Source organism: Cryptomeria japonica, chromosome 5 (assembly GCF_030272615.1).
Source record: "Cryptomeria japonica chromosome 5, Sugi_1.0, whole genome shotgun sequence".
NCBI classification, from domain to species: domain Eukaryota; kingdom Viridiplantae; phylum Streptophyta; class Pinopsida; order Cupressales; family Cupressaceae; genus Cryptomeria; species Cryptomeria japonica.
Window position 1 is genome coordinate 253,535,558 of NC_081409.1, and position 24,220 is coordinate 253,559,777.

Consider the following 24,220-nt stretch of genomic DNA (forward strand, 5'->3'; position numbering starts at 1 on the left):
TGCAAGATTCAGTAAAAACGTTTGAAGAAGACAAATGGCGAAAAATGGTTTAATGAATGCGTGGAAAATGGGTTTGAATCCTTCAAAGTTGCAACAAATCCACACTTGGAAGGAATCCCTACATTTCCTCCAAAAAATTCGAACCCAAATCAGCTTGCAATGGCATGGAAGAATTTCGGGTTTTGGAAACAAAACAACAAGTTTTATAAAATGTAATGTCCCCTTTTTTAGGTGACATGAGATGAGCAGGGGTTGACCTACCATTCGAGTTCGCGTAGGTCAACGACATGGTTAGGGGACTCATTCTGAGGGTCATGGAGCTTTGCAGGGGTTTTGTGAGCCGTTTCGAACCTTCAGACGAGGTCTCCTATTTTTTAGGGAGAACTGGCAGTTGACTGAATGACCACCTGGGGGACCAAGGAGTAGAGCAGGATCTTTTTGAGCAGTTACAGGTGTTTGGAGAGATCTTCCTACTTTTTAGGGAGATTCCCTACTTTTTAGTAGGTTGTGGCAGTTTCCATATTGGAGCTGACAGTGTTGGATAGAGACTCAGTGAGGATATTCAGTGTTTGGGATTTGGTGTTTGGGATTTGGTGTTCTGGCAGTAGTAGACCAGTTTGGAGCAGTTCCTTATTTTAGGAGGCAGTTCCTACATTTGTGGAGGCTATTCCTACTATTTAGGAGGTTATGACAGTATCCAGGGTTGGGTTTCCATGAGACTATTCCTTGGTTTCAGTTTCAAAAGATTTGGGTATGTTTCCTAGTTTCTAGGAGCATCCCTAGATTTTAGAGATAAGACTGCCAATGGATCCATGATTTCCGACTTCAATCACAAACAGGTGGCAAGTTCCGTTTCAAGCTTTTGGAGTCATTTGAGCCTTCTGCAGCTATTTGGGTTATATTTTTAATATATTTAAATATTTCCTAAGTTAACGTTTAATTAATTAAATAAGGCTATTTTTATAGCCATTTTGGAGTAATAAGGGGTTTTTGGCTTCATTTGGATGCATATGCCCATGAGTTATAGCTCGTTGGAAAGGTCTTGAACTTTTCTAAATGTTTCCCATTTGTCAGGGACCCTTTTGATGAACAGAATTCTTTTATATTAAAAAAGTGGCGTTTTCTCTATACTTGGCGACTAAAAAATGAGAAATAAGACTTTATAAGCCTAAGCGCACTTTTTATACACTGTTAGGGTTCGAGCTAGAGGGAAGGAGTTATAAGGAGATGGTAACCTAATTATCAAGCATCTTTTACACATTTTCATCTTTGATTTGGAGAATTTGCTCTGGAGAGTGATTCAGCATCTGGGACGAAAACCCCAGGGTCTTGCCTGTCTGGGACATAGCCCCCAGCACAGTGGTTATTTGGTTCTTGCATTCAGTTTTCAGTGCCTTAGAGTTGGTACGACATCTTTTCTGGAGGATTCAGTGGACAGAGTTAGGGTTCAACATGGAGATTGGGGTTTCCAGCTTGGTATCATCTACCAACCGTACGGCTGTACTTTGCAGCCATTTCTCTTCCCACCTGGAGCTATGTAAGAGCTTTGGACGTTTGCGGCAGCCTCCTTATTTATTAAAGTATTCACTCTTCATCCAGGTTGGACTCATTGCTTATTGTAATCTTCCTGGAATTGTTTGGAATCACTCTCTGAATAATTATTTGATTTAAATAATCAGAAATCTGCTTGGTACGATTCTGATTTGGCTGTGTATGAACAATTATTTCCAGTACTCTTTTCATGTACTTGTTCTTCAATTATTACTTGTTGAAAAACTATCAAGACATAAAAAGAATTCAACCTTCCGCAACTTTTGTCTATTTCTGGAAGATTATAGTAATAAACAAGAAATTCAATTAAAAATAATTAAAAGACTTACAGCAGATCAGCGAAGGGATCCATCAAGGATCTTTCATAAAATGTTCATATTTTTGCCTCTAAGGCAAATTTCAGGTTTTAGAAAAGAAATTACAAGTTAAATTACTTGTAATAGGGAAATAGAATTCCCTTTACAAGTGATTTCACTTAAAACATGTAAAGGGGTTTTAAAATCCCATTTACAAGTTTTATTTTAACATTATAAAAATAACTTTAAGTTATAAAGACATGTAAAGGGGTTTTAAAATCCCATTTACAAGTTTTATAAACACTAAAGTCAAGATATTGGTAATGGGGGTTTTAAAACCCTCATTACAAGTTTTATTAAAACTTGCAGTTGCAGAAAAATTCCCCTACAAGCCTAAAAGCTTCAAGGGGGTTTTGAAAAACAAATTACCAGTTACTGGTAATTATCGAAAAATTCCCCTACATTGAAGCAAAAACATAGCAAACGGACTCGAAACGCGACGAAATTCGAAACATAGCTTGGGGATGGATTAACGATCGATCCAGTCCAAGGATGGGGCGAATTTCTGACTTGGGAAGCATGCCATAGAGTAAAAATTTTCATTTTTTAACAAAAATTTCTATATGATAGTCCAATTTTTGAAATCAAAAATTGAGGACAACAATATCACTCTGACTCATGGATGTGCCATGATATGTTATGGTAGACATTATGTGGCATAATGTCAATGCACATGCCATAACCTAGATATAAGGGAATTCAACATTCTCAAGTATTTAATATCCAAGGTAACGCGTGTTATGTGATACTGATATCATGTGTTATGTGATATCTATATCACGAGATGATGTGATATATTCCTGTGTCACTCATTACGTGATGCATCATGTCACAAGCATATGTGATATGATCCTTTGTATTATGTAGTCATGTAATACATTTTATTATGAGAAATATGATGCTTATTTTCATAGGTCTCTAGTTATCTTCCCTAGCTAAGAGGGAGTGTTGAAACTTAGTAGCTTCGGTAAGATAAATGATTGAATGAGAAACTTCATTTATCTCTCATTCAATCATCTACCTTATCGATATAACTACAATATAAATATAGACCTCATGATTAAATAAATGAACTTGTTATAATCATCCTATATGCATAATCGATAATATTACTCATGTTGTGATCAGACCAGACTTATAATTATCATAGCTACCATATGATAGCATCAATTGATGCTATCATATGATAACTATAATAGTTATCATCCTAATCGCATGTTAATACCGATCATTTATCTGATGATTATATTTGACTTATCCCGATCATTTATCGGATGACTATATTACTTGACGTGCCCCGATTATTAATGGTTATCGGTCTAAACATGTTAATATGGTAAATGACGTGACCAATAGATATCGGTATAACACACGATAAAGGATAAATGACGTGACCAATAGTTATCGGTATAACACATGTTAATGTGGTAATATTAACTGAAGCGGTGCCTATGCACCGATGTCTTGATCGGGCATGTCAAAAGACATGACTGGTCAAGGCATGCCTTGATCGGTGAGCATAGACTATAAGTATATGTCAATGAAGTGCTGTAGAAGCATCGAAATAATTAATGTTATCTTCAGCAACCTGTGACATAGAAACAGAAAATATCAGTAAAGAATATTAATAATATATATAATTTCAGACTTGAATATAAATTTGAATATCATTTACAGTTTATTTATCCTAACCTTGTTTTCAGTATTACTAAATTTTCTTTCACAGATCCCTGCTGGATTCAAAGTATGTACTGTTTGTTCAAGCTTTAGTGCTGTAAAAGGAGACAATTTATTGACTGGTTTTCATTCCACCACAGGCACAGGTTATCATAGTAAATCCCACCAGAGCATGTCCCAAAGCCCTCAATATATCAGGAATGCTTTGCTAGGTTTTTTAAAGCTCAAAACAATTCACAACATGATGAAGTGAGCAATAGTAATGTCCATGAATTTTGAGTAGAGGTAATCATTAGTGATAATTTAATAAAGTTTGAAAAGAAGAAGTGGAAAGTATGTCTAAAATAAACAAAACATAACTGTTCCATGTCAACAGCAATTCCAGCATTGAAATGCCGTTCCATTAACCTCCACATTCCTGGCTTTGGTTTCCTGAAAGGATCACCTGTTCCTTCTATTCCACAAGCTATAAAAATCTGCCACCAGAAACAAGAAATAGTGCTTGTAACTTTTATCCTTGAGATATGGATATTAGATCTTAAGCAAAAGGTAAAAATATTGAGAGAATATACGCTCATATATAGCAAAAATAATTAAGCACTGTCAATTCAAATATTATAATTGCAAATCATGTAAATCACCTGTATGGGAACCTCAACTCGTTTGATGAATCCTTCCAACCGTCCAACTTTAGAATCTATTGCCTTCTGCCTACTATTTTTCCACCTATCAATGTTGGACTCATTTGTAAAGATAACCTGGATTTCATGCCATTAGATATCTTAAATAATGCAACCTGGATTTCATGCCATCAGAAGTCTCCAACAATGTACATGCAATGGATATCAATAAGCGTGACTAAATACAAAAAATTAGTCTCAAAAATCATAGAATCATCAAAACAAGATTTTCAAGTGCCTTTGAAATTGGATCACTTGCAGTTGTCCTTCCATTAATTGCTTTATAGCATTTCATAAGCATTCAATGTTCAGAATCTATATAATAAGTCTTTCTGCATCATAATAACAAACAAAATGTGACTATATGTGAAAGGGGAGATAAAAGCCTTACAACATATGAAGATCACCTAGCTAGAATACACAATGATAACAAAACAATGTTAGTATAGTGGTAAGTATTACACAGTTGACTTAGAATCACTTCCTGGCAACAGCAACAGAAATGTAGGTTGCACAGCTCGAATATATAAGGATAACAGTACAGTTGTAGTATGACAAACACGCATACAAGAAATATGGAACAGTACAGATATCTGGAACAAATACATATATTCACATGAAATCAGTGTAGTACAGTTGATAGTCAGATCTTCCTGAAGAATGCACACAACAGCTATGCATCCGTGTCCAAGACTTGACTACAAACACATGTCAACCTAGTGGTTCTTGCAATTGCCAACCATCCAACTGAAAAAACCTTTACTTAAAAAATAGAAGTGGTTTATAAATTACCTAAACATAAAACAATGTTGGAGAGCGGAAAATATATTGGATAAAAAGTTAAGAAATTAATAAAAGGCTAGTTAAGAACTTATAGGAAAACCTTTTACCAATTATATGCAGTCTTTGGCATTGAACAAGCTCCAAGTTGGGGAAGGAAAGAAATTATGGCAATACCTAACTAACAAATAAAAGCACTTAAACCTAAAACTAGAGAGCGATAAAACCATCTAAGAGACAGGTGAAGTCAATGTAAACCCTTAGACAAATCAATATGTACAAAAGCCCTCTTATAAAAACATGTTAGAAAAAGGTCCCTTATCAAAACTGACTGCTGACACTTCCAAGAGAAGATGGCCAAAGGAAAACAAGGCTCTAGTCTACATTGAAGTCTAGAACATCCTTGCTGATCAAATAAAGGCTTAATACAAAGTGTAATGGCATACTTGGGAGAGTGGCCTGGGCTAAGATAGCCCAACTGTACAATTTTGAAAGAGAGAAATAGGAGAGCAGGGGCTAGTCAGAAGAACTAGATAGTTAGCTTCTGAAAAGGATGCATATAGGAAAAACAAGTAAAAATTTGAATGTCTCAAAACTTTTCATGGCTTTGGTTAATTAATTTGATTATTCTCAAGGGAAAGAGGTTGAAATCAAAACAAGGACACGCAATGAAAGCATAGTGAACAAGCACAAGGTGAGATTACATGCAAATGGCTTTGCACAAGAGCAGAGAGATTGACTATAGAGCCATCTATATGGTTACTATTACCTTGGTAATGACAGACAAGACATCTTAAGCAGAAGACCCGCCAAGATTGGACAGAGAAGACTGATTCTAGAGAAAGAAAACTATTCAATACAGAGAAGAAATTGTATCTCATAGAATCATAAAGGAGAATATACTAATCACAATTTCTACAAATATTATCATGTCATGCCATAAGACTAGCTACCATCTCAAGCGTATTATTTGATATATGGGTGATATTCCAAAAATATATCAGAAAGATATTACAAAGGTTGTTAAGTGTTTATATGTTTATAAGTGCATGAAGGTAATATGAATAAATCCATGTTCTGTGAATGCAATGTGATGTCCCCGATTTTATGAGAGGTCGGCTACAAATGTTTTAATAAAATAAATGAACAAAAAAAAATTAAAAATTAATAATAAATGAAATTATTAATTAATTTGTTTAAGGGGTTGACTATGGTGTTATTATTAAAAGATTATTATTAAATAAATTTATATTTGCTCTTGGGCCAACTCATCTAACTGTTCTGGGTTAGTTTATTCAAGAGGCCAACTTATACAAAGTTTACTATATATAGAGGGTCAATTCATGATAAGTGGCATCGAAGTTTATTTGGTTAATTATACATTAAACGAATGCAGCAGGAATAAATCAGATGCAAACATGACAGATTCCATCAACTGGCAGGACAGGACCCCTGCCAGACATCTATCAAACATTATACTCGTCTTGCTCCTGATTCACAGTGATGTCTAGAGGTGTGACACATTGAGGAAGCTAAAGGAAGATCTCAGGAGTATAGACTCAGTGATAGCTCATGAAGAAGACCACATGATTTCCAGTTGTCTGGTGGGACTCGAGTTTGTGATATGACATCAATGCAGAATCATCAAGACAGCATAAGCTCAAAGGTGGAATAGAGATCATATGAAACTTGGAAGAATTCATGATAGCAACTGCTTGTGCCTCTCAACTCAAGCATCTAATCACTCCATCGCTACCCATATATACCACCCAAGAGCCACATATATAGAAGATTAAGATCGCCTATCTCTTCTCCTATATAAAGGTAGATTGAATATCTGAGTTGATACTTATACAAGTAGAATGCCATCATGTTTGCTGAGCGAATAGGAGGTTTGTCTACACGAAATCAGACTGTCATTGTATGCTATACTTTCCTAAACAGTGCACAGATGTGTATCAATGTATAAGGGACTGAACTAGCAAAAAATAGAGCTGGAAAACATCTGAATATTAGTCTGAAGTATTAAGTGCCTTTTATGCTTATTCATTAATGATCTGCGCGAATTAATTCTGAGTGTGTGATTTCATTTCTAAACTATTGTACACTCATTGCTGTCAAGAATTACTAAGTTTCTCGAGCTGGTATGTTTCATGCAAATATTATAGTTTTAAGGAATTTTTTTATAGATAATGCTTCAAGCATGAAAGAGGAAGTTTCTGGGCCTTGTAGGTTCTGTTGGAAATTGTAATGTCCAACCCTGGTGTGGGGCACTATGAACTGCCACTGAATTCTGGTCTGGAACTGTTGTACTGATTTTGTGTGATTGAATGATGTTTTCAAGAGTGTTTTGAATGCAAATATATAAACAATCAAGCAATAAACATGTAATACTCCTTTGCCAACAGGAAAATGATAACCCAACTTCAAATGAGCTTAATTTAATACTAGTTTGGGTCTGATTAAAAGTCTGATTACAAAAGCTCAGGTCTGATATGAAATATCAGACCATAGCAACCTATGATAGACCCTATTAATTTAACATTTGAACATACAACATATAAAGGCATACCCGTTTGATTTAGCATTGGAAACTTGAGGTTGGTTGATTTAAAGGACTTTTTCCAAGTATGATCTGAAGTAGACAGTCAAGTAGACAGCCACTTAGGATGCTCAGCAAATCTAATTTTAATTTTAATTTGTTACTTTATAAATAATAAATATCAAAATTACAACTCCTGGGAAAGTGCATTTGTTACTATATTATAAGAAAGATATATCAAAATTTTAATTTGTTACTTTATTATAAGAAAGATATATAAAAAAAATTAATTTTAATTTGTTACTTTATAAATAATATGTTCCTCTATTTTTAGAGGACTTCATTGCCGCCAGACAAATGATCAGGGCAGGAATGAATGATCAAGGCATGAACGAATGGAGTCAAGGCACAATGAATTTAATTCCCTGCTGTTCATTTTTCGTTAGAAGCTGTAAGTTCTTATCAGTGTGGACTGGACAAATATTGTAAACTATATTTATGTGGCTAATAAGAACTGGTGGTGAATATTTTATTATAAACTTTATGCATTGGGAGTTCTTTGAAAGAATTATTTTTCGAACAATATCATTGTTCAGCGGAGTCCTTTGTTGCTGCAGCGAACCTGCACCCGGACCCAGCATGAATCCGGACCCGCATCCGGGCTCCGGATGCCGAACCCAGTAATGTAGCTTTGACGTGTAATCAAACTTAAGAGGCTAAGAACTAAACTGCCAATTTCTAGACAGTCCATTCAAATATTGACGTTATGCATGCTGGTCAAAATTGACCTAGAATTATTTTTTGAACCTGATCAATGAAACAAAGTTTCAATAAGCAGACCAACACAAGAAGTTTAAGGGACTGTAAGATTTTACCAACAAACCAGCAATGAAACACCAATAGTAGGTACTAATCAGCTAACTGCGAGCCAGTCAAATTTGATTAGACCATTGGATGGTAATAGAAACCTACAGATTTCTCTCTTGGACCTGATCAAAGAAACAAATTTTAATAGAACAGACACTAGCGAAAAAAATTTAACACACTAAGAAGCTAGCAACAAACCGGTAATGAAACACCTATAATGGAGCTAATTAGCTAACTACTGTCCAGTCAATTTGTAGATTAATTGAAGTATGATGATAAAAAAATTTGGTTTTGTTCTTGAACGTTTCACTGAACAGATGTTTACAAGAAGTTTGAAGCGCAGTTAGATGTAACCAACAAACCTATAATGAAACACCTACCAGCTTGTAGCCTTTGTTGTGGTAACTCTGTAATTTTTCAGGAACAGATTGATATTGGAGTGACCAGGCATCTGCTCCAACCCTACAGCAACAAAGAAAAATCACCAGCTTTCAGAGGTTGTGAATCTTGCAAAATAGTGTGATTTGAAGCAAAAACATGAAGCCTAAAATACCCAGGTTTTCAATCCTAGATAAAAGAAAGCAAACAACCATACAATCAGCCTGTATAAACCACAATGCAAATGAACCAATAATTATAATTTTCTCCCAACGTTACCAGGAAACAGGGGTACATGGAGACTTTGGAGACTAATACCGGTACCCATACGGCGATTTTTGAAAAATACGAGAAGGGGATACTTGGAGATGCCATAATTAAAAATAATAATATAATCTTTAAATATATAAAACATAATAAAAATAATATTAAAAATATAACATAATAAATATAATACATATTAAAAATTTTAATATATGAATATAATGTATTTTTACAATAAAAATGTGTAGGTTATTAAAAATATAAGTAATATATCCACAAAAGTATCAAAATAGTAATTTAAATATTTAAATTTGTATATATATATATATATATATATATTAAATTTAAATAAATAATAAATAAAAACGATAATAAATTTAAAATTTGATTTAAATAATTAAAAACAATAATAAATTTAAAATTTGATTTAAATAATTAAAATTGTTAATTCTAAAATGAAAAAATATCTCATATTATGTTTGTTTAGCTTATTATAAATTTTTTAACTTTATATGATATTTTAAAATATTCCGGTACGCCGGTACGGCAAAATTTTGAAAAGGGATTTAGGTTCGTTTGGGTTCGTTAGTACAAAACCATGTAAATTATATATATATATATATATATATGCAGCCTATAAGCATGAATTAAGATTAGCATGCCACATAGCATCATATAAACAACAAAACGAACATAAATTTGTAATCATAGCATCATGATCATACCATAACAGCATCATATACATCAAGTTTAATATCAAAATGATAAAATATTCAAGTATCATTGTTTCAACTTTCAACAATTTAAAGTTTGATCATCAAATGGATTCTCTAATTCGTCATCCTCATTCTCCTCCTCCTCGTCATTGACATTGACATTAGATGAATCAATGCCAATGCCAATGCCACTTACACTTGCACTTGCACTTTAAGTTTGCTCGCCATCTGAGTCATCAAATGCAACAAGCTGAGAAGTGAAATCATCCAAATCAGTATGTTTTGGCTCCATATCCCACATCTTCGTTTCCCCTTGCTTGTAGTCATGTTGCTTGTGTGAAATGAGCCAAGTTAAAGTTTTAAAACTCACTTTTAGGGTCATATTTTTTTTTTTTATGTGGTGGAATTAAAAAAAAATTTAATTTTGCAAAAAAAAAATCCATTTTTGGGCTGTTAGACCCCTGGGTTCAACCTAGGTCCTCTTGGGTTTGCCCTAGTTCAAACCAAGCCTGTGAATACAGAACCCTGTCCGAACCACAAGCGAACCGGACCCGAACCCCGAACCAGGACCGGACCAGACCGGACCGGACCGGACCAGTACCAGGGGTCTAGGGGGCCGAACCCGGTAACTCAGGATTTAATTTATTATATGTTATAAAATTTAATAAAAATCTAATGTTAATAATGTAATTTTTTTTTTATAAACATCCATTATTATAAAAAATTAAAATGTATAATTTAAATTGTATGAAAGACAAACAAAAAAAGCGAAATAAAAGAAAACCCTAAAAATAGATGGAAGTAAGGGAGATACACATTGTCACACGGTTTATATGAGAGTCGAGCAATATTTTTATGAATAGAAACACATCATATGCAGCACAACATTATATATATGTGCAGATTTGGATGCTATTATCCAAGTTCAGGAGACTGTGTGGGAGACTTCTTATGTTTCCTGTCAGCATTATTTACATTTTCTCACCGAGTTTTCTTGTTTTAGATGCATTTTGACTTAGATTTAGGACGAGAGACGTTAAAAAATTGTACAGGAGACGTGGCTTCGTCGGGGAGACGCCATGACTAAGCACCTTAGCAGTCTCCGAAGACGTTTTGGAGACCAAAGACGCATCCCAAGGGTCCGAAGATGCGTCTCCAAGTAACACTATTTTCTCCCCAGCTACCAATCTGTATTACTAAAATCATATTCTTATTTAAGGTCTTGCACCAAAAGTTAAATGATTACCTATAAAGTACATATATAGTACCTGGCAATTGGTTAAGATTACCAACAGTCGCAAATTGCCAACAACTACTCAAAAACAAATGTCATTACATAGCCAACTATACGTTATTACATATTATTTCTTAGTTATAGCAAAACTGCCAACTACAGTGTAGTTCCCCCTTTGTCTAGGTTTCATGCAATAGTGGCCCCATTACACCTTGTAAATAGGGCTAATAGGGTTGCAATCAAGAGATTTATGTGCAGCTTGAATCAGGATAGGCAAATTCTCCAAATGTAAAACAAAATCTGGATTTAGGTAAGTCTAATAAAGCAAGTAAGATTTCAACCGAGGCTCTGGCTTACCAAATGCATCAGTTAAACATAATACCATGTACATCCTTACAGGTGAGCATCTGATACTCTATTTGGGTAAAGAATATGAGGAAGAAAAGTATTGCAAGAAAGGTTGGCAAGACGGAGCCATGTTATTCCCATTAGATTGAGATCTGAAAAGAATGGCTTGATGGAGGTTAATGAAAAAAACCCGCAAGGGAACCAAATGTTGGCAGCATATAGACACATCCCCGAACAAGACAGAGCAAGCTGAAGACTACAAGACAAAGACATAATGGTGCAGCACCAGTAACTGACTTGTGGCACTTATAGAAAGGCATTCCAATGCAGGAGCATAAAGAGCGACAAGCCCCTATACTTAGCCATAGACATATAAACGCATATAAGATGTAAGTGATGAGGAAGAGAGAGACATATGATATGCAAGACAGATAACAACCATAAGAAGTGAGATAAGAGAATGTATATGAGTCATATATACAGAAAAAAGAATGAAATATCTAAGAGCATATTGTATAAGATCTGAACATGTATTAAAGAACTGATGATTGTGTAACATGTGTTAATATAATGGAGATATGATTTAAGAGATCTGACAAGCAAATATGTTATATGAATGAATATTCTATTTTATTTGTGTATGTTATAATCCACTGTGTATATTCTAATCCTTTTTCTTATCTATCACACTAGGTTATAAATGCAACATTGACATAGAATAGAGCTTAAAAGTACAGTTTGCACTGCCTATGGTCAACATTTTGTTCCATTGTTGGTACCCTGGTAGTTGATGGGATTGTGGTGAAATAGTGTTTAGGAAAAATAAATTACAAATAAAAAGGTGATTTGATGTTCTATGGTAGGGCACACTAAGCTAACCCCTGGTAAGGAGTTAAGCACTTAGTGGATGACAAATGGAAAAGTGGACGATGCTAAAAAGAATCTCAAAAAGATGCGATTATAAGTCAAGTCTACATTGAGCATTAGATTTGGATAAAAGGATTATTGTAATTCCAAATCAAAAATACCCATTGCAAAAGGAGAAACAAGAAAGACAGAAATTGCTCAAGAAATTAAGATAGCTTATGAATTGAACATGGATGAGAAAAGAAGATTGAAACCATAGTTGGAAAAGTCGGACTCAGCAAAAACTCGCAAGGCCCAAAAAACTCGACTCAGCAAAAACTCAACAAAAAACTAGGCAACTTAAAATAATTGCTAAAATTTCATTAGAAACACATTTTTTTGCAAAATCCAATGAGAAGATGCATCTAATTAGTCCATAAATGAATACAAAAGTGTTTTCTACTATATTTGATTGATTTAAATGCAAATAGAGTATAAAATGGCACCCTCATGCGAAATGTTGAAGACTGATAGACTAAAACAAAATGAAAATGGTAAACTATAATTGTAAAACTAAAAGAAAACACAACATTTTACATCTTCCTCTTCCCTGATCTACTAAAAACTAGGGGAGAGATAGAACTAGAGGTTCTAGTCCTTGGAGTCTGCTATGGCTCCTCTGCCGTGCTTGGCATGTCAAGTTGTAGCTTGACCTCCATCCTAAATGTAGATGTTGGTGGGAATGACTCTTCAACCTCATCAATGTCATCCGATCCCAAATGTCCTGTTGCACTCGCCTCGTCCAATGTCGACCTCTCCAAATCAAGATCTCATCCTTAGTAAACAATGGATATTGCTCATCCTAACCTATCCAATCACTATAAGGATCTATCTCATCCAAATCAATTGGATCATCTAATATGTTCGTTACCTTAATTGTGTCTAGCCAAATATTATATTGCACAAAGACAAGATCATTGAGGAATTTTTAAGCTGATTTGTTTATCTTCTTTGTGTGGATGGCCTCAAAAAAGGTCCAATCGTGCCCACAACTAGATGCACTACAAGGTCGGCATAAGATGCAAAGGGCAAATCTTTGGAGATTTGAGATATTTCGACCCCAATAGGTCTACCAAGACTCAACAAAATAAAATATTTAAGAGTTAGAAAGCAAAGTCAAAACAAATTTTATCAAAAATATCATTTGTTGTGAACTTGTAAATTTGAAAGTTGTAACTTGGAAGATTCATTTGAAAGACCCCAAATTTTATATCTAGTGTTTGAGTGGTTCTTCCTTGCTTCACTAGTTCCAAAGAAAAGATCCTACCACTTACTTCCCTGTAACTTTGCAATCCATCGACAATGAGTTCTCTCACCTCAACTTGGGGTGCAATCCTTTGAATGCATGTACTGAGGCCATCCATAACCTCTCCATCGGGATCTGAAATGGTATCAAAGTAGAAAAAATGGGAGTTGATGAAGTATGCCACTGCATGGATGGGTTGGTGGCAGTGTTACCTGGGGACACGTTTCCCCTATTTTTTGAAGCATTTCAAAAAAGGGGATGGCTTGGGGACAGGAGAACTATGGGAAACGTGCCCACGCCGTCCCCAAAAATTGCAATTTTGGTGGAAATGTTTCTGAAACTCGAAAAATAGTAGGCACGCGTAGGTGGGATGACTGGTCGTCCCCAAGATGGGCAGTGATGTCCAAGACATCCCTCAACAATCCTAAGGATGACCGGTCATCCCCCCTGGGCGGGCCTCTTTTCTTCAAAAAAAAACACTCAAACTCAACAAAAATAATTTCTTTTTTACTGTTTTGTGGCGTTACAGTGGAATATTAATCCCAAAAATGCCACCCAGCTTGATGAGGACGAGGCACAAGAGGGATTGGTTGGGATTTTGTTGGATTATGCAACCTTTGAGGTTGAAGTTAACAATGACATTGACTCTAGATTCAATGAAGATTAGTGGCAGCAGCATACTGTCTTTGTTTTACTTTTGAGTCTTCGACTCTTTTGAGACTTTTGACATATATGATATTTTTCATTTCATTGAAACTTGCAGCCTTTGGGCATTTTGATATTGATACAAGTACAAGCATATTGACAATGATTCCAAATTCAATGAATTATATTTATGTCTTATGAATGTGTATGAATTTATGAATTTTAACTCTCATTTCAACTCAATTGCTATGTATAATGTATATGATGAATGATTTAAATTTTGATTTACCAATGTTAAATTATTATCATATGAATATATTTTAAATTTTAAATTTCCCCTATTTTTTATATAGCCGTCCCCGTCATCCCCTAAAATGGCAAAAAAAAAACCCGTCCTGGAAACCCATTTTTTCATTCCCCCATCCCAAAAACTTGGGGTAACATAGGTTGGTGCAATTGATTGTTCCACCTCCTATCAATAATCTCCCATATGGGATCAAATTTGAGGTAGTCCCCCTTATAATAATTAATGATATACTCTTTGGCCCTATTCATGGCCTCACATATATCCCACTAGGTTTTGATCCCCATTTAACAAACGAAGAACTCTAACCAAGTGCTCCAACATCTACAATTTAAAAATAAAAAAAAGATTAAAGTTACAAATTTAAATTTATAGTGAAAGACTTAAATTAATATATATTCAATTTGAGCTTAAATTCAAAGTTTTGAAGTTAACTTCACAATATTTGTAGTGTAATATCCCCACTTTGAAATAGAATTTAATAATAAATGATAATAATAAAATTAAAATATAAAATGATATAATTAAATATGATTATTTAAAAATTAATCAAGTTAATGAAAAGTCAAAAGACATGAAAGGAAAAGTTGAGACTCCCTCAACAATGATATATAAAAGGGAGAATAAAACCTCATTTGAGAGGTGGGATAATTTGGAAATGAGAAGTGCAGATCTGATTTAAATAATAAGTGCAGATCTGATTATGAAAGGTTTTGTCCCTTTCAAATGGTAGAAATAATGAAGAGTTGCACTCTTTCAAAGGGTGCTAATGGTGAAAGGGTATGTCTCTTGCCAGAGGGCATACATGATGAAGAGGTGTGACCTCTCCCTCAAATTGAGAGATATAAAGGGAAGGAATCAAAAGCATCTAGTGACATCACCATTGATAAGATCAGATCAGAATTGTTATCAAGTTATAGGAAGTAACATTTGTGTTCTTTGTGGTATGCCTCCCAATCTGCAGACGACATCTACAATGCGAACTCCAACTGTAGGCTACAATCTGCATACAGGTAAGAGGGGTTAAGAAGTCTTAAGGTATATATGTGTGTGGACGTGTGTGCCACACACACACACATATATTAATGCATTTTTATGAATACATATATCTCTAATGATTACTTATATGAATGTAGCAATAAAGATAGGTATCTATGTAGAATATGTATGTATATTTAGGATCATTAGAAAGATTAAAGAATATGTAAATGAAGACGTAAATTAGGGAATGGAAAACAGTAATGAATTATAAAATGTAATATTAATGTGATTATATGATGTTAGCCTAATGGAGGGATTATGATAATCCTTGGTAGGTAGTATATATTGAATATCTATATGCATATATGTATAGCTTGGTTGACAAAGTTCATCCAAGAAGAGACGGATTTGGCTGGTCCTCTCTAGTAGACTTGGATGATGATATGCATCATCCAAGGCAAGGAATTGATCATATATGATGGTCTTCCTTGGTATGGCTTGGGTGTAAGAAATTACATCCAAGACAGGAATCGAATTAACCTTCGATTTCCTGGATGGCTTGGGTGTAAGAAATTACATCCAAGACAGCAATCAAATTAACCTTCAATTTCCTGATATGGCTTGGAACCAAGATGGGTTCCAAGAAGGCGAGCTCCACAGCCGCCTAAGGACATGTCCCAGTGCTGCACTCGTATCCTTTTTAAGAATTGAGATTAGTGTTAATTAAGTAATTGAACTTTAATTGCAAATTAGATTAGTTATGTATATATTTTTGTTGTGTTCTAACAATTTGTTTTGCAGGACAATGATCTCTAACTAGTAGGGACATTACATGTAGCTCTTTGTGCAAAAAGGTTGTCAAACGCTATGCTTGCAACCCTCTCTCCTTCAAGTTTCTTTGAATAAGACGAGTCTAGCTATGCTTGACTCAAACATTTGTTTCAAAGCTGTCAATGAACCAATAATGCTTTGCAACATTAAGAAAACCATTGCAAACCTTGTGACACCCAATCTTACCAACTCTTTCCCTTAGGCATGAACTCTCATCAAATGAAGAAACCGAGGGTGATTGTAGATAAATTTTGTGATGCTCCTTGCATCATCTACAATCAATGTCACCCAATGAAGTTTTCCTATGTCCTCCAAAAGAAGGTCAAGGCAATGTGTTGCACAAGGTGACCAAACAAGTGTCTTATGTTTGCCTTGGAATTCTCCCGGCCACCACATGTGTTGTTGCATTATCAATTACGATTTGCACCACATTTTCTATGCCCACCTCCATGACAACTTCCTCCAACATTTGAGACAATGTTTCTGCATTTTTTACTTTGTTGGAGGCATCCAGTAATTACAAAAAAACCTCACCTTTGGAAGCTACCAAAAAACTAATAATGGTGTGGTTTTTCCCATTGTCCACCCATCAGAAAGAATAGTGCAGCCATATTTTTTTCATTGCTTTTTTTGTTCTTCCATCACTACTCTTGCCCTTTTAGTTGCATTCATGAGCAACCTACAAGTACAAAATGAAATCAGGTACACAATTTTAATTTTTAAACAGAAAGTAGCCTAAATTCAACAAAAATAACTATAAATTAAAGAACATAAATTTAGTCTAAAATTCAACATAAATTACTATAAGCATAAATTAGCATAAAATTTAAATTAACTCACCTCCCACTCACGTCTTTGGGAGAAGGTGCCTTGTAGCCTTTTCCCACAACTATTAATGCAATAACCAAATTGTCCCAAAAAGAACTAGTCGCCATGTTGAAAGGAATATTGTTAAAGTACCAAAAATCAGCACATGCAATATCTACATGTTCATGCACCTCCCTATTCCACCGACTAGCTTCCAATGATGGTTGTGCTCCAAGTGTGTTTTTGGGCACCAAAAAACTATGTGGTGTGAGTGTCAATGTAGCCGTTGTTATTGGCATTCTACTAGAAGTAGATGAAGTAAAGGTGGTGGCAGATTTGTTTCAAGTGTGTGGACCACAAAGAGAGCCCACTATACCTTGGCATGTATCTTCATCTAATTCCAATTGGATTTGAGCACCTTGAGAAACAGATATGGATACTACCATGACTACCTTTGTCATCTCCCTTTGCAATTTTCTCTCTTCTATGGCTAAAAGTAGGGCATTCATCTCTCTTTCTATCTATTCGATAGTCCCAAGACAAGCCTTGGCATCATGATGAATAATGCCTACAAGATGGTATTTGACACAGTTTATGCCTCCATAATATATTTTTTGCATTTAATGCAATAAACTAACCCAGGTTCTGATCTTAGCTAGCCATATTTCCAAAAAGAGACTCTAGCTCTTGCAAGACGAGTAGCTACAAATGATAGTGGTGGCTGCAGCAATGAGGTGAAGCTTGAGACTAAACCTAATGTAGAAGCTTCTCTATTTGCAATTTTATGAAGTATTTAACCTACACCTACAAAGTGAAAGCACAACATATTAATGTTTTAATACAAAAAAAAACTAAGTTATACATAAATCACTAAAAAATTAGCATAAAATTAGTTTAAATCAATATGGATTAGTTTAAATAGGTAAAAATTTAATCTAATCTAAAGATTCTAAACATTTTCTTCAAAAAAAAAAAAGGATTAAAATAAATAAAAAAATATGTTGGTTTAGAAATAGTGAAAAAAACACACAAATTTGACAAAAGATGGTGATGAATCATATTTTGTGGAATTTAAATCTAAATATACTAAGTTTTAGCATTGATGAAATTTTTTAACTTAGATGCTACCAACATGAGTTAAAATGTTTTAAAAAACAAAAAACCTACCTATGCTTCCAATTTACCTCTGAAATTCACCAAAAAATCTCTTTTGATCTTCTCTCCTTGATGAAAAATCATTGCAAATGGTGTGTTTGCTGTTGGGGAAGGTTTTCTTGCCTTGGAGAGCAAGCCTTGGAGAGCAAAAAGAGGTTTTTTAATGTAAAATGGCCTTTTTTAATGCATGGACCTTTTTTGCTGCCCACAATGAGTTTTTAATAGTCACCAAGTTTTTGGCAAAAACTTACCAAACCCTCAACGAGTTTTTTGGCAAGTTAACATGGCAAAAACTCACTGAGGGTTTGACTCGGCAAGTAGTCCAACTATAGTTACTATATCACTCCATTTCAATGACACGTCTAAGCACCTAATCACTTGAATTAGGAGAGCAAAAGACAATTTGACCAAATTAATAGATTTGATGAAAGAATATGATGAATATAAGGATTCATTGAAGAGAGGATTTAGGAGTGCTTAGCCATGGGGTAGAAGCAAGGTTGCTCCACCAATTGAATTTTTGACTCAAAGGCCACATTCAAAACCAGATCTATCAAGCATTAGGGTCATCAATAATGAAGGCTTTCAAGATTTAATAACTCCTAAATCTAAATTAAAACCTCTAAACTTCAATGTGGAATATTTAAATAGTGTGATGAATAAAAATGAATGTTTAAAGGAGAAGATAATGAAAGAGAGAAGAATGTGGAAAAAGATGATAAAAGAAAAATGTCCAATGAGTTAGCCATCAGCACAATTGAAGCACTCGAAGAAGGATAGGAGAGTCCTACATTATTTAACAAGATATCATTAACTAATGAGAAATTACTAAAAACTAAATCTCCTAAAGTGAAACGACACCTTGAAGAGGTGACCCCCTACACCAAGAGTCATTCCCCGTACTGCTGAAGTCAAGTATATTTTCATCCAATGATATAATAGTGTATCCTTCCAAATAAAGGAAAAGGCAAAGAGGAGAGTTTGTACTTGTATGTGAGGAGTTAGAGGGCAAAGAATTCTTTGAATTTGAATTGCCCAAGGACAAAGGCAAAGTTTTAAGGAAAAAGTACACAAGGAACTGTTGACGTGTCTGAAATCGCATTGCTGCAAACTCCATACGGCCAACGCATAATAGAATAGCCAACTAATTATCCTACTCTCTCTTGAGATAAGGAAGTCTCTAATGTTGTTTTCTAAGTTTGATCAAAGGAGACTACCTCAAGGTTTCTTTTGTCAGGTCTTGACTACGGGATTTTTCAGTGGCTTGATGTGTTTATGCTGGAAACACAAGGGGGACTTACGTTAAGCTAGGTAATTTATAGATAGGCTCCCCGGAACTTTTATGATCTTTCTATCAGATGATTTCGGTTAATTTGATACTGTTTTAATAGGACTGTAGATTTTCTGAATAATAAAAAAAGGGGAAAAAGGAGGGAAGGATAGAGAGGGAGAGAGAGAGAAATGAACTGTAAATTCTAACTAAGATAGCAAATTCAGTCAAGCAGACAGACACCTCCAGGAAACTAGATTAAACATCACCAACTACTTAAGCACAATGTTTGCATAAATCCAGTGCAATCTTCAAAGGAGAAACTAGATTTTCATATTATCAAGTACGATATTAGAACTTCTACATTCATAGTATGTATTTGATAACCGAACTAAGCATGAAAAGGTCCAGATAAACCATGCGGAAAGAAAGGCAATCAGCCGTTCCCTAATGGTGTGGACTGCAAGGATTCTATCAGATGCTTGATTGAAAAATGCTATGTAAAATAAATAGACATAACTGAAAGATTTCTAAATTAAGTGAAGAAGGAGACCATGCACTCACAAGGAAACTTGAAAACAATCTTAATTCTTTGCATTAATTCCTGTAAATTTCTCCAGAGCTTTCGCAACAATCCAAGAACTTCTTACAAAATGAGGGAAAACCAGTCCCTTAAATAGGCTTCAAAAAGGATGAATGGCCTAGATTTAATCTAAACAAGTGGCTCAGATTCATCCATAAAGCATGGCTGCCCATACCCATAAATGGGAGGCAAATATCAACAACCACCCCAAAATGGGTAATAACTACCCAAAAAGGGATAATTACAACAATTTGAAATAATCCAAAAAGGTGCATCAAATAAAGCTTTACATTTGTTGACCAAAAGTCAACTGTCACCTTTTGTGCAAAAGTGCACTTTTAAGATTTAGAGGGAAAAAAGCACTTTTGAGAAATTACTTTCTCTATTTCGGTCTCACACTCCTTTTCTAGAAATTGATCCTCGCCATGCAGGTATTCTCGCCATAAATCACGACCTGCTGCCCGTTCCTCGCGAACGTATTCCTGCAACTTGATACACAACTAGAAGAGCAAACTGAATGGGGGCATGGGAGGATAGCGAATTTTGTATTGCATGCCTTCGAGATACTGGTCCACGTGTTTTAAACCGTCCTTCCAGCTGGAGCGATTATGCTCAAAGCATAATATGTCAGAATGGAACTGACCAGCAAAACTCAAGTCCTTAGTGGAATAGGAAATCTTATCCCTCCCCAATCTTTCTTCCCAGTCTGGCTGGATTGCATTATCGGACAAGTCATTTATTCATCCTGAAACCATTGATCGGAGGATGGTCTCACCTAGTTCTTGCATGTTTCCCAGAATCACTTCACATGCGTCACTTTCTTTATCAATAATTTCTTTGGTGTCGTTTTTCATGGTGATGGTCCAGTACCACTCCTTAAGAACACTGATGCTATGAGGATCTAGGATGGCGGATAATGTAGGAATTTGCAGGTGTGTCCAGAAAAGAGCTCTCATGAGGGGAAGGGTAGTGGCTGCCACTTCGTGCATGTGAAGGGATTCCTTCTTTACCTCCAATAACTTGACTAGAGTGAGCTCTCGATGGAGGGCCATTTCTTTTACTTCCTTAAGGATCTGCTCTCCCTTTTTCTTGATGTCTTGCATCCATTCCTTGATGGCCTTTGCGGTGTCCCGTACTCCTTCAAATTCAGTTGTGGTCTTTTGCGCCAATGCTGTCAGGGGAATATGGGATTCGGAGGGATTGTGCAATGGCCTTAGGAGTTGATCGATGTATCCTTCGGCTTGCTCAGCACGAGCCCAATACATGTCCTTTTCAACTGTGATCTCTTCAAGCTGCCTGAGTATATTCTGCACTGAATCCTTAAATTCTTCTTTTTCTTGCTCTTTGGTAGCTCGTCCGATGGGGACAGTTGTGATGCTATAATCTGCCAGTGTTATCTGATCTGTTGGCTTGTCTGCAGGCGGGGTGGCAATATGAAGAGTGCGGTTCCTTTGTTCGTCTTTGGTTACTCTAGAATATGCCCTGGGCTTTTTCTTCCCCTTGGCTTTTGCTTGATCTATATGCGAGAAGATATCCTCTAGATCAATGGGTGATTTGGTGGCGGCCTTGCGCTAGGCTCTGGCAATCAGCCACTCTTGAGGCACTGTTTGGGTTGATGACAAGGTCAAGTCAGCATTTTGTTCTCTGATGTTCTCAGTTGACTCACCACAGATTCGCAGCTGTCTTACCACCAGAGGAGTGAAAGAGGTGTGAAGCCCTTTGCTTGCAGCTGAATTCTCCCCTATTTCGCTGAACAACTACCTAACATCTTCATGTGAAGGTCGTTCTTCAGCTCTTTCGAGCTCATGAGTCTCATCTACCCTTTGTTCTCCTTCGACGGTGGAGTCATCTTTGGCTGTATGTTGGAGCAGCAACTCATGACGGCTCTGTTGAGTAAGTTCATGCACTTTGACCCCCTGGGTGGATGGAATTTCTCCTTCTTCTATTTGGTTACCCAGTTCTATCAATTCGAGGGCTCTTAGCTCAGTGTCTAGCACATCGGGTGTAGTAGGATCATTGGCTTCAAATGCATCGATGTCGCTCTAGGAAGGCGGAGCAGGTATACAATCCAATTCTACAGCAACGTCGGACAAACTGGGATCTTTTGAAGATGAAGTGACCTCTGGCCTCTTTATAGGAATCTTTTCCCTTCTTGTTCTTTTGGACGTCCGAGTCCCTCTGCAAGCCTTAGCCTTTTTTCTTTTCTCTGGTTTCTCAATTCCTTCCCGAGGTGCACTAGATGTTCCTTCATCTTCTGAAGACTGAGAATCGAGGCTGCCCATTAAATGGTAAGTGAGCTGGACTCCCTCATGGATTGGCCTCTCGATCTACTGATGTAACCACTGATCTGTGTACCTTGCTGGGGCTGCCATGACTGCCTCGAAATCAGTGATTGGGTCCTGGGACCAATCAACGCCTGGCAAGAGATGCCTTACTGCTTCAAATTCTCAAACTTGGAGGCAATTCCTTAAGTCTGTGAGCTGATCTGGGACCCGACGGTATTCAAAGAGTCGCATCTCCTGCACACTCAGTCTAGAATATTCCCATCGCCTGACCTCGTAGTCATCAGAGCAATTCTTCCAATAGTCTTCAACTAACTCCTTTGCTCTGTACCTTCGACCATAGGCTCTTTTTGCCAGATTATCATGATCGAAGTATTTTCTTGGAAAATGGTCCTGTAGGCCATAAGAGGCTTGCTCTGCAAGGGACTCCTCTGCTAGAGTAGGGGTCTTCAAGTGGACATCATGGTTGCTTATGATCATAGGAAATGTGAACCCAGCCTGCTTGCTTTCTCGGAGTAAAATGTCGATCGGGCGTGACTGCCTTGCAACCTCCATAAGAATTACTTTGTTGGTTGGATACCAAGGAAGTCGGAGGGGAGCACCATCGAAGCCAGCTATTCGGATGTAGGAAAACCTTGGGAACTGAATGAACCAGGCTCCATACCTCTGCACTAAAGTAGTAGCTTGCTCTGAGAGCCTTATGTGTAACCCTCCTTGCATTAGCCTGACCAGGCACATTGTGAAGGCGTCATTGACGCATTCATACTGACCAACTGCATAAGCCGGGTTGTTCTTTTCCCTCTGAGCTATATCTTGGTAGTGCAGCTGCGGGTAACAATCATAGACTTTCACCTGACCGAGCCCATTCCCGATTTCACCTTTCATTATCAATCCTGGCAGTGGCTGGTTCTTGGTGAACATATAGACCAAATAAGAGGTCATGGTAAAGTAATTCTTCGTTTCGAGCTCAATCAGCTGAGTGTGGATGTTATCGCTTATGATCTGGGCCCGGTAAAACTTAGACTTTCTGGCGAAGACCTGCTCTGTAAAATAGAACATCCACTCTTCAAAGTAGCTGGACTGAGGAAGTCCCATGACTCGGCTGAGTAAGGTGACCATATCCCCATGTTCATTATGAAAGTCACTCCTGGGGGTCTTTTTCACAATTCTCGCGCTTGAAGGCTTTTTCTCCTTGAACCATTCTTCGTTGATCAGTGCCTTGCATCGAGTTGGATTCATATCATATGCCCCTTGTGCTTCATCTATGGTTGTAGCTGTGGGATTGTTTGGAAAGGGGATGTCAAATGCATCACCAATGGCCTCAGGGGAGAAGTCGGCGATGGTCATATATTCGAGGAGCACTAGTCTGGAATTCGGTTCATAAACAAGGCAGAAAAGAAAGTGGAGGAGTAACCCCACCGAACAGCAACAAAAGTAAGGTACCTATCATTAACACAATGGAACAAAACCATATCAAGCTGCCTATCTTTAGCAAAGACACCAAAGAAGCTATGGAGCATATATTTGTCCTAGAGTCCACATGGAGGAGAAATGGAGTACGAGAGAATGAAACGAATTATGACTTTGTACACAACTCGAAGGATGAATTCGTTAATTTGTTTATAGAAATATGCATTGAAAATAATAAAGAGTATACAAACTTAAAAGAGAGTTTTTTAAATAATTTTTTATCCCCAAAGTTCCATCAAAAAGTGTTAGCAATATAAGGGATATAATAGAAGGGAAAGGAGAAACTATGAAGGAGTTCAATCAAAGATTGAAAGGGATAGTTAGATGACTAACGAAAAAAACAAGTG

General features: G+C 36.3%; 1 protein-coding gene across 2 annotated transcripts in view; it reads right to left on the reverse strand.

Annotated features, from left to right (window-relative positions):
• Positions 1-24,220, reverse strand: part of LOC131027770 (polynucleotide 3'-phosphatase ZDP) — a 158,151-nt gene that overhangs the window by 39,642 nt on the left and 94,289 nt on the right. For both annotated transcript variants that reach the window (XM_057957853.2, XM_057957854.2), the window contains exons 7-9: positions 8,834-8,915; positions 4,226-4,342; positions 3,945-4,060 (exon numbers count right to left, since the gene is read on the reverse strand). In XM_057957853.2, the coding sequence (XP_057813836.2) occupies positions 3,945-4,060; positions 4,226-4,342; positions 8,834-8,915 (315 nt within the window). The remainder of the gene's footprint in view (positions 1-3,944; positions 4,061-4,225; positions 4,343-8,833; positions 8,916-24,220) is intronic.